The sequence below is a fragment of the Muntiacus reevesi genome, chromosome 20 (assembly GCF_963930625.1).
Source record: "Muntiacus reevesi chromosome 20, mMunRee1.1, whole genome shotgun sequence".
NCBI classification, from domain to species: Eukaryota; Metazoa; Chordata; class Mammalia; order Artiodactyla; family Cervidae; genus Muntiacus; species Muntiacus reevesi.
The window spans coordinates 32,755,128-32,776,240 of NC_089268.1; the positions used below are offsets into that span (position 1 = coordinate 32,755,128).

Below are 21,113 nucleotides of genomic sequence, written 5' to 3' on the forward strand. Positions count from 1 at the left end.
TGAAAGTGACAGATTAGAAAGAAACAAAAGGGCCTAGAGAAGGAAAAGAGGTGAATAAAGGCAGACATGGCTGGCTCATAAATAAAGAAGAAACTGTGTGCCCTGATGGCAAACGTCTTAACCATCACCGATGAGGGCCTGGAGTTGACTGTGTGATTGCTAGGGAATGGAGCAGACCTAGTCTCTCAATATCTTAATATCAGATGAGATAAGGAAGAGAGTCCATGGGTCTAAGTGATTCTGCTTTGTGAAACAAAGGGAGTTAAAGAAAAATTGGATCAAAATAGGATCCTTTTTTCCCCATCATTTCTTTCCTAACTTATGTCTCATACCACCCCAAAGCCATTTCACTGTTGATTCATTCAGGGATTCAACAAGTATCTTATATACACACACACACATGCACAAGTTTATTAGCACTTACTGTGTACAAGATGCTAATATCTTCTGTGTTAAAGATATTACAAAATAGTGTATGTCATGGTTCCTAAACCTTAGAAATTTACAGTCATACTAGGTAGAGGGAACTGTCATAAATGAAGCAGTTGTGGAATCATGTGTGACACTGGCATTACTCTGTGGGAGGTGATCACCTGCAGGGCGTCTCACTACTTTTTGGTCCTCTTGTCTGACAAGAGCACTTTAGACCTTTCTCTTACCCCTTCCAAATAGGAGGCAACATAAAATAAAACCACTTGGTGGGCCTCTCCAGCTCCCTCTTGCCGCCAACCTTTTCTTATTTTACACCATATTTCTAGAACATTCTCTCCATCCACCTTCTTTATCAATTAACTATTGTTCTTCAGATCCTAGCAACAAATTGAAACTTTGTTATGGGGGCCCTTCCTCATCTTCAGACTCGTGCATATGCCCTTACCATTCGCTCTCATAGTCTGGTGTACCTCTCGTGATTTCACTTCACAGCCATCGCACATCCATTTGTGTGGTATTTTGATTCAGAGTCATCCACCCTCCAGATATGTGGAGGCTATATCTGGTTTTGGTCTCTGCCATTCCCCATGTTATGTGTTGATGAATATTTATTTAGTGTTCATGTTGCCCACATGAGGAATTAATGAAAGCAGGTATACCATACACACTCTCCAGATATTTGGGATGGAGTCAAGCCAGCACAGGGATTGTACTCATTTTTGGAAGACATGTTAACAGGTGAATATTAACTGAGACCCTCTGAAAGCAGGTAGAATTCCAGCAGAGGAACAGAGCAAGGACATCAGAGACAGGAGTGGTGGCATGAACAGGTGTTTGAAGAAATAGGGGAGAAACTGGACAATGTCTGTTCACCAAGATTCAAGGGATCTGCATGGTGCTGCAAGCCAGATGTGAGGCAGAGGTCACAATGGCCAGAAAGAAGGAAAGAGCTGACCCTGGAGAGCACCCTAGCCCTGCAGTATTAAGAGGGATTTCTGATTCCAAAGCTAGCCTCCACAGAAAGCAAGTTGTCTGAAATAGTTGAAGTTATTATTTACTACCCAACCCCATTCATTGCAAGTATGTTTCTTACTCTTGTTGAAATGGGTTCAGTCATTTTTTAAAAACTTTTTATTTTGTATTGGAGTATACCTGATTAACAATGTTATGATATTTACAGGTGCACAGCAAAGTGACAGCCGTGTGTGTGTGAGAGAGAAAGAGAGAGAGAGAAAGAGTGTGTGAGTGCATGCTCAGTCAAGTCTGATTCTTTGTGGCCCAATGGCCTGTAGCTCACCAGGCTCCTCTGTCCATGGGATTTTCCGGGCAAGAATACTGGAGTGGCTTCCATTTCCTACTCCAGGGGATCTTCTTGACCCTGGGATCGAACCTGCATCTCTTGCATCTCCTGCATTGGTAGGCAGATTCTTTACCACTGCGCAACCTGGGAATATCCTAAAATGGATTCAATCTTTATTGTCCATTCTACTTTGACATTTTTCACCTGGGCACCCTATCCAAGCCAAGCCCCAGAATGGCCCTGTATCCCTCCTTACTCAATTCCCTGCTCTATCTTCCTGGTCCAGAACTTTGGATTTATATACTGTGGCTTCCATTGTTTGGGGCTTTCTTTTGATAGTAATGCTCAGGATTCATCTTCTGGATGTTTGGATACAAGTTCTATTGTGATTCTCAGTCTTCACGCCCCATGGTTCTGGCATTCTCTTTTGCTTTGGTGAGAAATTGTCCTCTAGCCTCTCCAGCTTGTATCTGGATAACTAAAGAAAAATTGTTTCTCTATTTACAACACTCTCACAGCAAATGTGGGTTTTCCACACCAAGCAGTTCTCCAGTTCTCTGTGGACACCAAGATCCTACCTAATTTAATTTTGAGAACAGTTACTCAGACACCAATCAAAATAGTGGGTGCCCAAGGTACCCAGACTTCTGTTTGATTTATTTTCAGAACTCAGGGTCCCCATGGCCCCTCCTCAAATTTGATAATTTGCTAGAATGACTCAAAGAACTCAGGAAAATTGTTTACCTACTGTTAATGGTTTATATACTAAAGGATGCATCTGAGGAACAGGCAAACAGAAAAGATGCCTAGGGCAAGCTATGTGGGAAGGGATGCAGGGCTTGCATGCCCTCTCTGGATGCACCATTCCCAGAACCTCTGTGTGTTTAACATTCCAGAAATCCTCAGAACCCCACTGTTAGGGTGTTTACAGAGATTTTATTGTGTAGGCATAATTGATTAATTCACTGGCCATTGATGAACTACTAAATCTCAAGCCCTTCTCCCCTCCCCAGATGTGGGATGGCACAGCTGAAAGTTCCAACCTTTTAATCAAGTCTTGGTCTTTTTGGCAACCAACCCCCATCCTGAAGCTATCTAGAGCCCCCAGGCCCCAGTCATCTCATTAGTATACCATAAAGACACCTTGGTCATTCCAGAGATACCGAGGGTCTTAGAAGCTCTTCTGTCTGGAACCAAGGACTAAGATCAAATATTTTAATAAAAGATTCTCCTCTCTTCCCTATCACTCAAGAAATTAACAAGGGTTTTAGGAGCTGTGTGTCATTATAAGAAATATGTATTTCACCTCTACCAAATATGTTGCAATAACAGTGAAAAGAGTGGAGAACACATAAAAATTCAGATACACCTATGCTCTCGGGAGCTTAGAGTTAAATAACTAACCTTCCCCTCACCATCCCTTGTAAAATCTCCAGGCAGAATTTTCAGTATGACATAGCTGAGGTCTCAGAGAAGATACTGGAAGTAAAGTCAATTCAAGTTGAAAGGCTAATTAGTCAAGCAGGTATGAAAGGGGAAGGTCCATGAGGGCAAACAGTGAACAACTAAGTGCTGGCATCTGAGGTGTCACTCGGTTCGCTCAGAGTGGGTGCATCTCTGCATTTAGCCCAGTCCTGCACCTCTGCTTGGCCGAAAATGAGGTAGAAAATCAGGCCTAGTATGCCCACAGCAGCTGAAAGCAAGAAGACATTTCTCCAACCAAGCTCTGGATCCTGGAGGCAGGAAATCACAAGTTATCAACCAGTCTCCTTGTTCTTGTCCATCCTGCTGCAGAAAGGCTCTGGCACAATGTTCCACTGACCCCACCCCCAACGCTGCCCTAAATTATATATTCCTGGTTGTTCCTAGAATTTCTGGTGCCCTGGCCTTTCCCTCTGCTGGAATGTTTCTCCCCTCAGGTAGCCATTTGTCTCGCTCATGTGCTTGCTTCCCATTCTTATTTAAGTATTACTTTTTCAGCCACCCCATTTAAAACTGTAACCCTGCCCCATCTTACATGCCCTACTCTCCTCTCCTGCCTTACTTTTCTCTTAGCACTTATCATCATTCAGTATATCATGTTTTTGTTTAGTTTATTAGTTTTTTGTTGCTTTTTTCCCCTACCATATCAACCTTATAAGGGCAGGGACTTTTGTTTTATTCATTTAAACATTGCATGGCACATTCCAATATCCATTGCATACTTGTTGAATGAATGAGTGAGTAACAAGGGAAACAAGGGCAATTTGAGAATATCTATTTTAAACAGCCATTTTCTGACAGTGTCTTAGGGGCTGGAAGAGAACTGAAGCTTCAAAGAAAGGACTTCATGTCAAGAAAAATACCCTTTCTTTGTTGTTATTCTCTATTCATTTTCCTGGCTTACTGGTAGAAACCGCAAGAAACTTAAAGAATGATTGTCATGTGAATGCCATATACATATTTCTCACATAAAGTCTGTATCAAGTCTGAGTCACATGAAGTTGTCATCAGATGACTTTGTTTATTCTGACAATTTTAAATGCACCTCCCAGGACAGAAGGTTGTATGAGCGTAAAAACACTATGTAAGCAATACTGGGCAGAGGAATTGCTTTACTAATCACTGGTCAACATATGTGTAAGGTGCAGATTGCTCCTTCACTCTGTCATCTACTCAGCATCTCACTCTATAAATAGTTGTTGGCTTCCTACATAGAATAACCAACTCTTTCCAGATTGCCTGGAACTTTCAAGATTTTAGCATTAAAAGCTTCAGCCCCAGGCAAATCAGAATGTTGGCTATTCTATACTTTACAAGAAATGCTGTGATTATTCCTAGAAAATTTGATGATTAGCATGAGAAACTCATCTTCTAACAACTCATAAGGCATAAACTCATACAGTGGAACATTCTCCTTCATACCCTGAACATGTGGTGATTTCTCTGCTTGAGATGAGCCTAGGGTGAGAATGAGAGACTGGGTGACCTTTCTAGGTGACTTTTGTGACTATCATTATCATCAGAACAGTTGACCTTACCTGACTGATCAAAAATCCATTGACCGTGGAAGAGATGGCTCCTGCCATGGAAGAAAAGATTTGTGATAGTGCCCTGAGTAAGGCACTGTACCTGGGAGAAAGCAATATTCCTGTGTAAGCATAGAGTTCATATCAGCTGATCTGTTGCAACTCTGTGCTTATCTGGGGATTCCTGGGGCTGTGTTGGTCCTTAGTCAAACCTGAATGAAATGTATTGACTAGTGATGCATATAATCCAGTGCCAGGATCTGGGATTTCCAGGGGGTTATCAACTGTGCTAACTTGTCAACATTCTTTATACCAAACGCACAAATTGATGGTTGGCACCTACTTTATATGTTCTCTTGGCTTCTGCTAAGAAGCCTTGTTTTTAGGTATAAAAGATCTCTCATTGGATAAGTCATTGGCTCCCCTGAGACCAAGGTATCTCCCATGTAATTTGATGGTTCATTATCTGAAGAGGAAGTGTGTCCTGTTGACTGTGAACGGTGCGTGGATGGTCCCTGGGAGCTACATTTGGAAGCCTCAGTCATCTCTGATATTTACCTATATCAGAGGTAAATGTTTCTCCTGCTATCCTCTACCCACATTAAAGGCTTACATAAGCATACCCTCTGAAGTTTACGAGTCCTTTCAGTGACCCAGACCTGTGCAACTGCTGCCTTTCCCAACAGAAAGAGACTGGTGTGAGTCTCCCACAGTTCAACTGTAAGTGCAGCCACTGACTCCTGTTTTCATCTGGAAAAACTAATTTAATAGTGGTTGATGAGCTTTGAGTCCCTTCCAGGAGTTGTTTGGATGAGAGGTGGTGCTGAAATTTCCTATGACCCATAGTAAATGTCACATTTTGCTCGTGTGTGTCAGAGCAGATTTAGGGATACTGGATATGAACTGAGCTTCTGTGAGGATCAGGCAAAGGGGTCCCTACCGAGGAGCAATATCCATGAAGTTGACAAGGGCTCCTGATTGGGCGAAGCTTTTGAAGGCAGAAGAGATTGTCAAGAGGGCTATGGCGGTGCTGAAGCTGGATCTAACCCAGAAAACAGATGTGAAGAGCACAGCTGGGAGGAGAACCCCTGGGGCAACAGAACAAACAAAGAGTGAATAGAAAGCTTCCCTGAGCGTCCCACATCCACCCCCTGTATCCACCTCAGTTCTTACCTATAGCAGTGAAGAGTTTCCTGATGGTATTGAGTCTGAGGATTTTTCTGGAGAGGAGAAAATCTGCCAGTAGACCTCCAGGGGCAAGACAGATACAGGCAGAAGCAAACGGCAGGGCTGACAGTATCCCACTCTGAGAACCAGAACTGAGGTGAAGTGCATGCCTCACTACAGCCACCATGACATAGATTGATCCCTGGGTGGATTGTCTGCATCTATAGCTTTTCTTATATATACATAGCACCTTTAATAAAAACTTAAGTTACTGGAATGAGCCAATATGATTTTAGTGTCTGAGGAAAATTAAGCATTAAGTTCAAGTTGAAAAAAATGGACTAATGTTGTCATATATAAGGATCTTGTGGAAATAGATATTAAAAAGAACAAAAGCTAAGTAGAAAAATAGTCAAAAGGTATGAAAAACAAGTTACAGAAAAAAAAAGTGATTCCTAAACATATTAAAAGGTAACCAACTTCATAATAGTAAAACTATTGTGAGAGAACATTTTGTCAAATTGGCAAGAGTGCAACAGTTTTTTGACATGATCTGTGGTGATGCCAAGGGGAATCAGGCACTTCCAAATATTAATGCCCAATTGAGGGCAATTTTTAATAAATATAAAAGTTTATAGAGGAGGGAGATCAAGATGGTGGAGTAAGAGGATGCAGAGCTCACCTCCCCATGAACACATCAAAAATAAATCTACATGTGGAGCAATTCTCACTGAAAACAAACTGGAGACTGGCAGAAAGACTGTTATCCAACCAACAGTGTAAGAAAGATCCACACGGAATTGGTAGAAATGAAGAGAAGTGATCGGATCAGGACTTGCATCCTTAGGAGGGTACACACAAGAGGGAGAATTACACAGGATCAGAGATCCTCCCTGGGGAGTGCGTGGTGAGAACCACATACTGAGTGCTACACCCTGGGGTCTGACACCAATAGGACAATTCCCCTTAGTTGATCTGAAAAATAGTGGGATTGATAGCCAGACTATTTAAAAAAAAAGAAAAAGAAACCTAGACTCCACTTCGGAAGAGAATGCACACACTTGCTTACTCCCGCAAAAAGGCAGAAGCAGCAGATGGAAACTGACAAGGACGCTGGCTGGTTTCCCACCACTGCGTAACACACACATCAACCTGAGCAGAGCACCTGCTGCAGCCCTTCTTGCTCCCAGTGCAGCTCCACGCTGGGGAGAGGGCTGCCACGCCTGAGAAGAGTATGCAGTTGTGAGGGAAAGAGGCAACTCAGACTAAGTGTAACGTCTGAACATTGCTGGTGCCCTGAAGGCAGCAGATCAGGAGCTGTCCAGGACTCTGACTGGTGGGCTGGGACTCCCACAGCCCACACCCCAACTCATGTCAAGCACCCACTCCAGCTCCTCTTGCTCCAGCACTGTTCCTCCCTGGGCGAGGGTGCCAGTGCTGGGAGTGGGGAGAGCACACACAGAAGGAATGTAACCAGATCAGACCAACCCTCAAGGCTTTTGACCCAGAAACTTGGGACGCACCCAGCCACCCCCACACCAGCAGTGTGGTGTTGGCTGTCAAACTGAGGAGAAGCCCTGTTCACAAGTGGCTCTTGCTCTAGCCCTTCCACCTCTAGTTCTGCCTCCTACTCTCGACCATGGGGAAGAGTGACTCATGTTCAACATTGAACCGAACTTTCCCACCAAAGACCCTGGGCACAACAGACTGCACAGGGATGCTTCTACATAAGGACACCCCTTCAAGTTTGAGATAGGTAACTGTTTCACTTATTTCATAGATACAGAGAAGATTAAGCAAAATGAAAAGACAGAGGAATTTAATTCAAAGGAAAGAATATGAAAACCCCTAGAAAAAAAACAACAACTAATGAAACAAATAATATTTCAGAGTTCAAATAATTAGTAATAAGAATGCTAATCTGAATTAGAGAAATAGATAAACATAGTGATAATTTTAACAAGGAGATAAAAAGTATTTTTAAAAAAGAGCCAGCCAGAACTAAAGAATACAATAATTGAAATTAAAAACCTATTGAAAAGAATTAACAGATTAGATGATACAGAAGAATGCATATGTGATCTGGAAGATAGAATAATGGAAATCAGCAATCAGAGCTGCAAAAAGAAAGATCTTTTAGAATGCGTTTGAACTTAAATGACTACCAGTTTAAAACAAGTAGATACAGGTAGACATACATGAGCCTTATAGTAACCACAAATCAGAAACTTACAGTAGATGCAGGAAAAAAAAAGGGGGGGGGGGGAGTGTGTGTGTGTGAGAGAGAGAGAAAGGAACACAAGGATACCACTAAAACATCAAACCACAACGTAATAAACTAAAAATAAAGGAGTAGAAAAGAACTACAGAAACAACCAGGAAACAAGTAACAAAATGACAATAAGTATATATCTACCAATAATCACTTTAAATGTCAATGGGCTAAATGCCCCAAACAAAAGACACAGGGCAGGTAATTGGATTAAAAATCAAGACCCATCTGTATGCTGCCTGCAGAGACTCATTTCAGAGTTAAAAGACACATACAGATTGAAAGTGAGATGAGAAAAGATATTTCATGAAAACAGCATGATAAAATGGTGGTAGCGGCACTCATATTAGACAAAATAGACTTTAAAACAAAATCTGGAACAAAAAAAAACAAAGGGGATTATATAATGATAAAGGGATCAATACAAGAAGATACAACACTTTCTAACATATATTCAATAGGAGCACCTAAATATATAAAGCAAATATTAACAGACATAAAGGGAGAAATTGACAATAATACAATAATAGTATTAACACATCAGTTACATTAATGGACAGATAATTCAGACAGAAAATCAGTAAGGAAACAGTGGTCATAAATGACACAATAGACCAGTTGGGTTTACAAGACATTCCATCCAGAAACAGCAGAATACACATTGAAAAGTTGCACTTGAAATGTTCTCCAAAATGAGGCTACAAAACAAGTTTCAACAAATTTAAGAGGACAGAAATTATATCAAGCATTTTCCCCGACTACAATGGTATGAAACTAGAAATCAATTATAGGAGGAAAAAATAGGAAAAACAAACATGTGGAGACTAAAGGACATTCTACTTTAAAAAAAAAAAAAGTGTCAATGAGGAAATCAAAGAGGTATTCAGACAATAGCTTGAAGCAAATGAAAATGGAACCACAATAATCCAAAATCTATAAGATGCAGCAAAAGCAGTTCTAAGAAAACAATGAAAACATGACCATTCAAAACCTATAAGATGCAGCCAAAGCAGTTTTAAGAGGGAAGTTTATAGCAATACGATCCTACCTCAGGAAACAAGAAAAACATCTAATAGACAACCTAACTTTACACCTAAAACAACTGGAAAAAGAAGAACAACCCCCCACCCCCAAATTAGTAGAAGGAATGAAATCATAAAGATCCAAGCAGAAATAAAAAGAAATGAAAGAAACAATACTAAAGATTAATAAAACTAAAAGCTGGTTCTTTGAGAAGATAAACAAAATTGACAAACCTTTGGCCAGACTTATCAAGAAAAAAAGAATCAAATCAAAATTAGAAATGAAAAAGGAGAGGTTACAACAGACAATGCAGAATTACAAAGGATTATAAGAAACTATTATGAACAACTATATGGCAATAAAATGGATAACCTGGAAGAAATGGACAGTTGGACAGATTCTTAGAAAAGTTCAATCTTCCAAGACTGAACCAAGAAGTAATAGAAATTATTAACAACCCAACTACAAGCACTGAAATTGAAGCTGTGATCAAAAATCTCTCAAAAAAGTTCAGGATCAGATGGCTTCACAGGAGAATTCTGTCAGACATTTAGAAAAGAGTTCATGCCTATCCTTCTAAAACTGTTTCAAAAAATTGCAGAGGAAGGAACACTTCCAAACTCATTCTACAAGGCCACCATCACCCTGATACCAAAACCAGACGAAGACAACACAAAAAAAGAAAACTACAGGCCAATGTCAGTGATGAACATAGATGCAAAAATCCTCAACACAATTTTAGCAGACAGAATTCAGCAACACATAATAAAGCTCATACACCATAATCAAGTTGGGTCTATTCCAGGGATGCAAGGGTTATTCAATATATGCAAGTCAATCAATGTGATACACCATATTAACAAATTGAAGGATAAAACCATATGATAATCTCAATAGATGCAGAAAAAGCCTTTGACAAAATTCAGCACCCATTTATGATTAAAACTCTTCAACAAATGGGCAAAGAAGGAACCTACCTCAACATAGTAAAGGCCATTTATGATAGTAATGTAGTAGTAGTGAAAGTCACTCAGTCGTGTCCAACTCTTGTGACCCCATGGACTGTAGCCTGCCAGGTTCCTCTCTCCATGGGATTCTCCAGGCAAGAACATTGGAGTGGGTTGCCATTTCCTTCTCCAGGGGATCTTCCCAATCCAGGAATCAAACCCATGTCTCCTGTATTACAGGCAGATTCTTTACCAACTGAGCTAGTAGGGAAACCCTACATATGATAAGCCTATAGCAAACATTATCCTCAATGGTGGAAAACTGAAAGCACTCCCCCTAAAATCAGAAACAAGACAAGGGTGTCCACTTTCCCCACTATTATTCAACATAGTTCTGGAAGTCCTAGCTACAGCAATCAGAGAAGAAAAAGAAAAGGAATCCAGATTGGAAAAGAAGAAGTAAATCTTTCACTGTTTGCAGATGACATGATACTGTACATAGAAAACCCTAAAGATAGTATCAGAAAATTACTAGAGCTAATCAGTGAATTTAGCAAAGTTGCAGGATACAAAATCAATGCACAGAAGTCACTTGCATTTTTATATACTAACAATGAAAATTAGAGAAATTAAGGAAAAAATCCTATTCACCATTGCAACAAAAAGATATCTAGGAATAAACTTACCTAAGGAGACAAAAGAACTGTACAAAGAAAATTATAAGACACTAATGAAGGAAGTCAAAGATGACATAAACTGATGGAGCGATATTCCATGTTCCTGGATAGGAAGAATCAACATTGTGAAAATGACTATACTACCAAACACAATCTACAGATTCAATGTGATCCCTATCAAATTACCAATGGCGTTTTTCACAGAACTAGAACAAAAAATTTCACAATTCATATGGAAACACAAAAGACCCCAAATAGCCAAAGCAGTCTCAAGAAAGAAGAATGGAGCTGGAGGAAATCAACCTTCCTGAGTTCAGATTATACTACAAAGCTACAGTCATCAAGACTGTATGGTACTGGCAGAAAAACAGAAATATAGACCAATGGAACAAGATAGAAAGCCCAGAAATAAACCCGTGCACCTGTGGGTACCTTATTTTTGACAAAGGAGTCAAGAACATATGATTGGGCAAAGATAGCCTCTTCAATAAATGGTGCTGGGAAAACTGGACCGCTATATGGAAAAGAATGAAATTAGATCACATCTTAACACCATACACAAAGGTTAACTCAAAATGGATTAAAGACCTAAATGTAAACCGAAACTATAAAACAATTAGAGGAAAACATAGGCAGAAGACTTGATGACATAAATCAAAGCAAGATCCTCTATGACCCACCTCCTAGAGTAATGAAAATAAAAACAAAAGTAAACAAGTGGGACCTGATTAAACATAAAAGCTTTTGCACAGCAAAGGAAACTATAAGCAAAGTGAAAAGACAACCCTTAGAATGGGAGAAAACAATAGCAACTGAAACAACTGACAGGATTAATTTCCAAAATATACAAACAGCTCATACAACTCAATACCAGAAAAACAATCCAATCAAAAAGTGGGGAAAAGACTTAAACAGACATTTCTCCAAAGAAGACAAACAGATGGCTAACAAACACATGAAAAGATGCTCGCCATCACTCATTATTAGAGAAATGCAAATCAAAACTACAATGAGATATCACCTCACACCAGTCAGAATGGCCATCATCAAAAAGTCTACAAACAATAAATGCTGGAGAGGATGTGGAGAAAAGGGAATATTCTTGCACAGTTGGTGGGAATGTAAATTGACACAGCCACTATGGAAGATGGTATGGAGATTCCTTAAAAAACTAGGAATAAAACCACCATATGACCCAGCAATTCCACTCCTAGGCATATACCCTCAGTAAACCAAAATTGAAAAAGACAGGTGTATCCCATTGCTCACTGCAGCACTATTTACAATAACTATAACATGGAAGCAGCCTAGATGCCCATCGACAGATGAGTGGATAAAGAAGCGGTGGTACAGATACACAATAGAATATTACTCAGCCATAAAAAGGAACACCTTTGAGTCAGTTCTAATGAGGTGAAAAACCTAGAACCTATTATACAGAGTGAAGTAAGTCGGAAAGAGAAAGATAAATATCATATTCTAATGCACATATACAGAATCTAGAAAAATGGTACTGAAGAATTTCCTTACAGGGCAGCAATGGAGAAACAGACATAGAGAATAGACTTATGGACATGAGGAGAAGGGAGGAGAGGGTGAGACGTATGGAAAGAGTAACATGGAATCTTAGGTTACCATATGTAAAATACATAGCCAATGGGAATTTGCTGTATGGTTCAGGAAACTCAAACCCAAGCTCTGTATCAACCTAGAGGGATGGGATGGGGAGGGAGAAGGGAGGGAGGTTCAAAAGGGGGGGGATATATATATACCTATGGCTGATTCATGTTGAGATTTGACAGAAAACAATACAATTCTGTAAAGCACTTATCCTTCAAGGAAAAGAAAAAACAGTTCTAAGAGCAAAATTTATGGCAATACAGGCCTTTCTCAAGAAAAATATCAAAATCTGGTATTTGAAAGTACAAAAAGTGTCCAGAGTCAACAGAAGAAAGGAAATAATAAAATCAAAAAGGAAATAAAATATAGACCAGAAATAAATAGCTATAGAAAAGATCTGTGAAACCAAAAGTTGCTTTTTCCAAAGGATAAACAAACTTGATAAAGAGCCAAGATTACCAAGAAGAAAAGAGGACCCAAATAAAATAAGAAGTCAAAGAGGAAAAATAACACTTAATACTATAAATACAAAAAAAAAAAAAATCCATAAGAGAATATAATGAACATATGCCAACAATTTGGACAATCTTGAAGAAATAGATACATTTCTAGAAACATACATAACTGAACCAGGAATAGACAATCTGAACATACCAATCAGTAGTGATGAAATCGAATTTGTAAATAAAATAACAAACTCCCAGTAACAAAAGTCCAGAACAAAATGGCTTCACAGGGGAGTTCTATCAAACATATAAAGAAGAGCTAATACCTACTTTTCTCAAGCTATTCCAGAAAAATGAAAGGGAGGGAATACTCCCAAATTCATTTTATGAGGCCACCATTACCCTATACCAAAATCATATAAAGACCCTACAATAAAAGAAAACTATAGGCAACTATCCTGATGAATATAGAAGGAAATACCCTATACAAAATATTAACAAACCAAATTTGATGATATATAAAAAGAATCATACCCCATGATCAAGTAAGATTTATTCCAGGAATACAATGATGAGTCAGTATTAACAAATCAATCAATGTGAGACATCACGTTAACAAAAGGAACAGTAAAAATCACATAATCATGTTAATAGATGCAGAATAAAAGCATTTGACGGTTTAACAGCCATTCATGATAAAAATTCTCATCAAAATTGGAACATATCTCAACATAATAGAAGGCTAAGAAAACAGGGCTTTGGGGGGACAGGAATGAGAGTAAGATTTTTCACCATGTCTTTTAATATTTTTTTTTAATGTTATCATTTCAATTCCTAAATCAAAATGCTATTAAAGAAAATGCAACATCCTTTGTTGTACATAATCCAGACAATGAAAAGGATCTCACTGTCAAATGGTCCAAGATGTTTATTTTACAGATGAGTAAACCAAAGCCTGGAGAAGGAAATGGCAAGCCACTCCAGTATTCATGCCTGGGAAATTCCATGGACAGAGGAGCCTTGCCAACTTATAGTCCATGAGGTTGCAAAGAGTTAGGCATAATAAAGAGTGGGCAAAGAGTTGTAGTGACAAAAACAATAACAAACCAGGACCATCAAGGTTACTGAGAAAAATACCCTGAGACCAATGGGACTCAAGGCCTCTTGATTTCTCAAGCTGGGGAGACCCTACTGTCTGTCCTCAATTTGCCCTTCTAATCATTCCCTCATCACCCTCTTCCTCAGCCTTGGTTTCTGAGATTAAAGAGCCTACCCCACTTCACACCAGGGACCAATCACTTCCAACAGCTCTCAGCACTGGCATCCTGCTTGTCTAGACCTCCTGTCTTCCAATTCCTTTGCCTGGGATTCTGGTTTCAATTACCTGCTGCTGGTTCCCCCTTCCTCCTTTGGGAAGACCCATAGCTACTCTGTCGTTGGGCTTACCAGTTCCTCCAGACTGTTTGCATGTATGCCCTCTAGACTCTGACCTTGGGAAATTCAGTTCTTTGTTGACCACTTAGCGTGATTTCACCAGATGAGCCCCACTCTTTGTACAAAGGATAAGAATGAAACACTAATTCAGTGACCTAGTGAAGTGTCACTTACAAGCTAGAAGATGATACACCCTTCACCAATTTCGAGACACTCATCTGGAAGGAATTGATAGGCTCTTTTCAGCCATTCAGAGCATCTGTTCACTTTGTGAAAATGTGTACAGAGAAAGAAAATGTGTACATATTGTATTAGAGAGCTGTACACATGTGCAGTTTTCACACTTTTCTTTATATATGTTACACTTGAATAAAAGTTTTTCTAAAAAAAACATTTTCCACAAGTTTTTGGTACAAGTCCTATTTGGAACTTTATGTCCTTTTAATGTTGTAACATTGTTTATGCTTCTCTGTCACAGCCTTCTCAAAGGCAAATTTTGTTTTCTTGTTTTATCACTTATGCTGCCAGCAGAATGTCTTGTTTGCAAATGTTGATTGGATTGAACATAAAAATTTCTGCATAGGTCCCTTAAAATATATGTTATTCTATGAATGGCAAGTTGACCTAGAGCCATACCATTCTGCCCCCAATAAGCATGTTGACATGTTGAACTGAATCAGAATTCAAGTGAATCAGGTAGCATTTCCTCCATGAAGACCCTTGGCCTAAACCTGTGACTGTAGGAGAGAGAAGAAGGGATTATATATAAAGCAACAGAAGAACAGAATGAGTTTTCTCCATACTTACATCTCTGATGTTAGCTTGAAATACAGAGGTGATGAATGTTGGTAAGTATGATATCTGGACAAAAAAATGCCAGTAATCACTGAAGTAAAAGATGAGAATGCTCCAAAGTGGTAGTGATTTGATCATAGCTTTAATGGGAAGAGACCAGCCTGGTGGAGAACCCTGGAAGAAAGTACATATCAATATCAGATATGTATCTGAAGATCGGAACTCTGTTCTACTGAAGTCTTCACCACTGAGACATCCAGACAGACATGGGGAAATGGCAGAGGAGTTCCCCAATGCACCTCTTGAGCCAGTGAACAGACGATATATTCCTTCTCTCTAGTGCTAATAAATGGATGATTCACAGGGTCATCATAAATGACAGCAAACCAGAGAAAAGAACAGACACAGCCAATTCCACCTTAAAAAAAAAAATAAAAAGAGGTTCTACTTAGCACAGAATTGGACTTCTATCAGTTTGATTCTGCCTTGAGATGATTCCTGTGGTTAACAGAATGGCCCCATACTCCCCTCCTTCCTGCACATATCCTTTGCATATCATAGATAGAGGGTACTTCCTTACCACTTGGCTTTGGTCTTGGCCATGTAACTTGCTTTTGCCAGTGAAATGGGGCAATTCAGAGGCTAGGCTTTAAGAAGCACTGCGTTTTTTCACTCGTCCTCTTGTGTCTTAGTCATTGGCATGGGAAGAACATGCCCCAGCTCGTCCCCTCTCTAAAGTGGATCAGAGACACAGAGAGCAGACCTGCCGTGCTGTCCCACAAAACTAAGAGACTCAATGTTGGTTGTTTAAAATCACTGAGTTAGGGAGGTTTCGAAATGCACCAGTAGTAAGGCTGTACATTGTTGCTGAAAGTTATTAGTGTGTTTATGCCATGTACTTGAAAATGCCCTCTGTTGAAGTTACCAGTCAGCATCCCCCCTGCTAGTCATGCTTCACAAAGTTTATGTTTTATTAAATCTTTTCTTATTTCTCTCTAACTCTTAATGGTTAGCAACAGTATATACAGTATATATGCAGCTGAGGTAATTTGCCCAGGTATTTTCTGGATATAGAATGAAATTAATCCTCAGTAAAGAAATTGTTTAATATATACATTATTACAGTTTTGGACAACTCAACATGATTAGTACTGAGTGGAAACATTCATTCCCTTTTTAGAATATTAAGAGAGTCTTCTTCTCTTCACTTGTTAGCTTGTTGTTTATACAGTCCTTCCCAAATATAGAACAGCCTGCCATATACCAGGCATTTTGCTTCATGTTGAGAATATAAGAGTATAAAGACATGGTCTTGTCATCAAGAAACTTAAAAGCAAGAGGGGAGGGGAGTGAGAGAGATGAAAATTAGCACTATTGCACATTGAGGATGGAGGATGTTAACACTGATTCAGCAATAATTACTGAGTTCTTATTCTTTGTATATTACTTATCTTTTCCCAAAGCCAGGAGCACGGTAAGCTCTCATTCCCTGAAAATTTTGTAACCTGCCCTTCTGAAAGTTTCCATGACAGAACCTTTGAAGACTGATATGCTATAGTGTAGTAAACAATCTTCATACACTTCTATTCTCAGCAAATTTACTGACCTGATGTTATAAGAATCCTGGATCTAAGACTACTATCCTTTAATGAAAACACCAATGAGACCAGTAAGTTCCACTGGAATCAGGCAGTTTGCAGATGGAATTCTGGAGAATGTTTCAAAAATCAAAGATTAGTTGAAAGCTTTTGGGAAGATTTCACACAGGGCTGAGTAAAGGCAAAATTGTGAAGTGGTAGAATGCCACCTCTGGAACACTGTGATCTTCGGAAACTTTCCCAACATCACTGTATATTATTGTCCATTGCTGAGCCTCACAGGATCTGCTCTGTCCTACAGCCTCTACTGATTGAATCTCTACTCCAGTCAGTATTTTGGGCTTCCCAGGTGGCACAGAGAGAAAGAATCTGCCTGCCAATGCAGGAGACACGGAGTTTAACACCTGTTGGGCAGATCCCCTAGAGAAGAAAATGACAACCCACTCTTGTATTCTTGCCTGGGAAATCCCATGGACAGAGGAGCCTGGCAGGCTACAGTCCATGGGGTCACAAAGAGTCTGACACACCTGAGCAACTGAGCATGCATGAAGGTCAAATTCCCATAATGTTCTGGTTGTAGTAATAACAGAAATTTAAAAGAAGGTACCGAATAAATTTTTGTTGTTTAGTTGCTAAGTCGTGTCCAAATCTTTTGCAACCCCATGAACTGTAGCCTACCAGGCTCCTCTGTCCATGGAATTTCACAGGCAAGAATACTGGAGTGGGTTGCCATTTCCTTCTCCAGGGGGTCTTCCTGATCCAGGGATTGAACCCATGTCTCCTGCATTGGCAGGCAGATTCTTAACCACTGAACCACTGAGGAAGCATTAAATAAATAGCATAACTAAAAATAGAATCTCACTAAGATTACATATGCAGCATTTTATGAAAGAAATCCCTCTGAGGTCCTTTGTGGGTTCAGTTTAGAAGCAGAAAGGAACATTATGATGCCTTTAACCTCATCAGGTTATTCTAACTCTACACTCAGGATATTAAAACTTAAATGTCACTTGCAAGATTTACCACATGATTAGCTCTGAACTTTATCTACTAGGATTTGGTTAACCATAGATGACCTGCATCACAGAAATCATGCCCAGCAGTCTCGGTCATAAAACAAGATTCTGAGATTTGAAAAGCACGAACTCACCAAAGATATAGAAGACATAAGGCCATCCTATAGTCTGGCAGAGGTAACCACCGACAATGAAGATGATGAAGCAGCCCAGCACTGACCCTAAACAGAAGATGTGAGGATGTTCTGGGTGAGAAGGTCAGGCTCGAGACTCTAGGTGCTTCCTATAGACCAATGTCATTACTAAGCTAAGCTGCAACCCAGACTACCTAAGTTCAGATTCTGCTCCTTCACTCAGTAGCTCTGTGATTCTGGAAAAGTTATCAGTCTGTTTGTGTCTCTTATTCCCTTCTGTGTGAAATGGAAATAATTATATGTAACTGAGTTGCAAGATTGCTTTGAGACTAAAATGAAATTAAAAGCACTTGCAAGAATGTTTGGTGCCCAGGAAGCATTTGGTTATGATCAAGAAAGATAGGATAGTTTAGGTTAGCTCCTGTAAAGCAGGGAGACACAGTACTTATGGTGTAAGGTTTGGCTTCTCTTGATAGGCTGTGGCAGAGTACTCTTGGACAAAGCATGGTGAAAGTCACTAAAAAGTCATGTCCAGCTCTGCCCAGTCCACCCAATGCCGTGTGGGTGTCCGACTCTTTGCAACCCCATGGACTATACAGTCCATGGAATTCTCTAGGCCAGAATACCAGAGTATGTAGCCTTTCCTTTCTTCAGGGGATCTTCCCAACCCAGGGATAGAACCCAGATCTCCCACATTGCAGGCAGATTCTTTACCAGCTCAGCCAGAAGGGACAGAGTATACAAGGTGATAATTACAGTATCAATTACCTGCTACAGCAATGGTGATGAGTTGACTCCTTTCTTGTGGTGGAGCCCATCTAGCCCAGATTGAATACTGACTTGTTAATAACACAACCTGAAATAAAAAGTTGATTCTTGGCTATCTGAAGTCGTTTTGGAACCTAATTTTATGCATATTTAGAAAAAGTCTTGGTACCTGGACTATGCCTTGGATGACCCGTAGGACAATGAGCACAGTCACTCCAGTATCAGCTGCTAGTGGAGTGAAGAGGGCCAGGACTGAGGTAATAAACATGCAGGTACCAGACAAGTACCTGATTCCAAATACTTCAGCCATATAGCTACTGGGAATTGGAGCCAAGAATGAGCCGTAGTTGAGTGAGCTGAGGATGATTCCCTGAATTTCAGGACTCCAGTCATACACAGCAGCCTAGATGACAAAGAGAAACTTACTGACTAGAGACTCAACAGTTTTTATCATCAGGACTTGAGATTCAAGAAAATGATTGCCAGTTCTCTTTCCTTTTACCTCTCTCCAGTTCCTCAATCTACCAATTTTATCAGTAAAACCTAAATATATGCTCAATATACTGTTTCCCTTACTCACTTTCCCCAGCTACACAATTAACTGAGAACCTGTAAAGAAAGAAAACTTACAAAGAAGAAGGCATCATAGACAAGGTAATAAAAAAATATGTGAAGAAAGAGAAAATAGACATAAATCTGTAGAACTTACTTTTTGGTGATTTTCATGATTGTAGGGGAAGAATTTACCCCTACTACATGCTAAAGATCTGTTCCTTTCATTCTAATGGTAGTCCCTAGGTACACCTATAGACACTAACTAGTATAAAATCTCAGATGTGTATTATGCTTTTGTGTAATATGGTTCTTTGAACATAGTATATCTTAGCACATAACTCTTTAGGTCAAAATATTTGAGTCAAAGAAAGGATCCAGAGCCTCATTCAACTTACCACTGCCTTAGATTCGTTCAGAGTTTCATTCCAGTTGTCCTGGGAGTCAGTGGGTGGCCTTTCTGAGGAGGCATTGGGTGAACTGGGCAGAGCTGTGTTGTTCACCATAACTGGCAAGGCAATGCTCATGTTCATTTGTTGGGTGGAGATTGAAAGATTACACAGATGCAGGATAAGGGCTAGCCCATGTCGAACTGAACAAAAGCCTGAGACAAAAGGTACAGATAGTCTTATAAAAGGGTGCTTTTGTCCCACCCTTCCTAAGTCTGGACGTGGGAGAAGATTGCAGTCCATCTGTGAAGCAGAAATGCAGAGAGAGCAGAAGTGACTGTAGATGTTCAGCAAACACCTGTACCCCTTGGAGTACGGGGGTGGGGAGTGGATAACTCCATCAGAACCATGATTTAAGCAGAGACTTGAAGAATATATGGAATTGGCCAGAGCAAACAAAAGAGTTTCCCAGTCAGTGTCCTGGCATGTGCTGATGAGAGCAGGAATAGAAAGAAGTAGACTTAGAGAAAGAATTAGCTGAAAGTTGTGACTGATTGGATATGGATAGTAAGAGAGAATTTGTTGGAAATGATTCCCAAGTGCCCCACTTGGACAGCTGGGATGGCTTTCAGTACCAAATGTAACCGGGAACGTGGTAGATTAATATGTCTGGGGGCTGAGAGGAAATGAGATTTGAAAGGAAGGTTAGTTAGACCATGGAAGTATTTAAACATTATCTTGATATTATAATCCAGGCTTGCGCATAATTTGCCAGTGATCCATGAGAACTCTGAGGTTATCCCTGGGGTTGAGTCCAGATACATTAGTTTGACAACAGCTGATAGAGTTGATTCACATTATCCCTGGAGAGAAATTCCAGAGGTGTGATGTGTGATCACTATCCTTAGGGCAGGTGGATGCCCCCATTTCCTGGCTCCTGCAAGGGAGTAAACAGCTGGGGCGGCCAGCACTGTCCCCTGTTTTGTAGCAATACTCTTGTTAAGTTCTAGGAATTGACAGACAGATCCCCACCTTTGGTTTAACTCTGGGAGCATTTAGTTGAGACTCGCCCCTCCCCTGTCCACAAAATTTATACTAGAATTTTGATCAATATCATATTGATATGGCAGATTAAGAGGGATTGCTGTATTTGTAGTATTGCCTTCTCTTAGCCAAGAGCAGAGATGGCTCCCCATTAATTCAAGTTCTTTCCTTTGCCCCAAGGTAGAATTTTGTAATTAATCTTTAGTTAAGTCACAAGCTTTTCTAAAGTACGTTTCTGTGGTTTCTTAACTGAGTCATTTTCTCCTGTCATTTTCACCACCCCCACCCCTTAGGTTTAGACAAGAAAATCAAACACATACACAGGTTATGTACAAAATAATGGGAAAAAATAGGTGTTTGTTTTTGCCATTTGTAACATTTACTTTATTCTCTTGGGTAATTTTATTCACTGACAGTTTCTAAACACTGGTAAATAGGAATGGTGAAAATGGGCAGTCATGTGATACTTGAATCTACTGGGAATACTTCTA

General features: G+C 39.9%; 2 protein-coding genes across 7 annotated transcripts in view; one reads left to right on the forward strand and one right to left on the reverse strand.

Annotated features, from left to right (window-relative positions):
• The window catches only part of SLC17A1 (solute carrier family 17 member 1), a 206,250-nt gene that overhangs the window by 42,090 nt on the left and 143,047 nt on the right, over positions 1–21,113 (forward strand). Inside the window, exon 13 of one of the 6 annotated variants that reach the window (XM_065912912.1) lies at positions 16,715–17,023. The exons of 3 other annotated variants lie outside the window; for them this stretch is intronic. The gene's annotated coding sequence lies outside the window, so the exon portion shown is untranslated. Of the gene's footprint in view, positions 1–5,111; positions 6,165–16,714; positions 17,024–21,113 lie in introns of those variants that run through there. 2 more of the 6 variants (XM_065912906.1, XM_065912908.1) reach the window with 2 other exon arrangements.
• Positions 408–19,737, reverse strand: SLC17A4 (solute carrier family 17 member 4). The gene is made up of 10 exons (XM_065912914.1): positions 19,588–19,737; positions 18,807–19,040; positions 18,638–18,725; positions 17,870–17,956; positions 15,421–15,539; positions 15,134–15,295; positions 5,914–6,046; positions 5,681–5,828; positions 4,753–4,843; positions 408–3,465 (listed from the first exon to the last, which is right to left on the reverse strand). Exons 1-10 carry the CDS (start codon positions 19,720–19,722, stop codon positions 3,298–3,300), a joined length of 1,365 nt encoding a protein of 454 aa, XP_065768986.1. The 5' UTR covers positions 19,723–19,737; the 3' UTR covers positions 408–3,297.

Bases quoted from the DNA above. Each gene is read 5' to 3' on its own strand.
- SLC17A4 (XM_065912914.1), bottom strand. From the start codon at position 19,722: ATGAACATGAGCATTGCCTTGCCAGTTATGGTGAACAACACAGCTCTG. The intron at 6,047-15,133 runs GTAAGTATGGAG...TCTGGTTCTCAG, and splicing joins TTCAAGCTAACATCAGAGAT to AGTGGGATACTGTCAGCCCT. The intron at 4,844-5,680 runs GTAGGGACCCCT...GCTTTCTCCCAG, and splicing joins TTCATGGATATTGCTCCTCG to GTACAGTGCCTTACTCAGGG.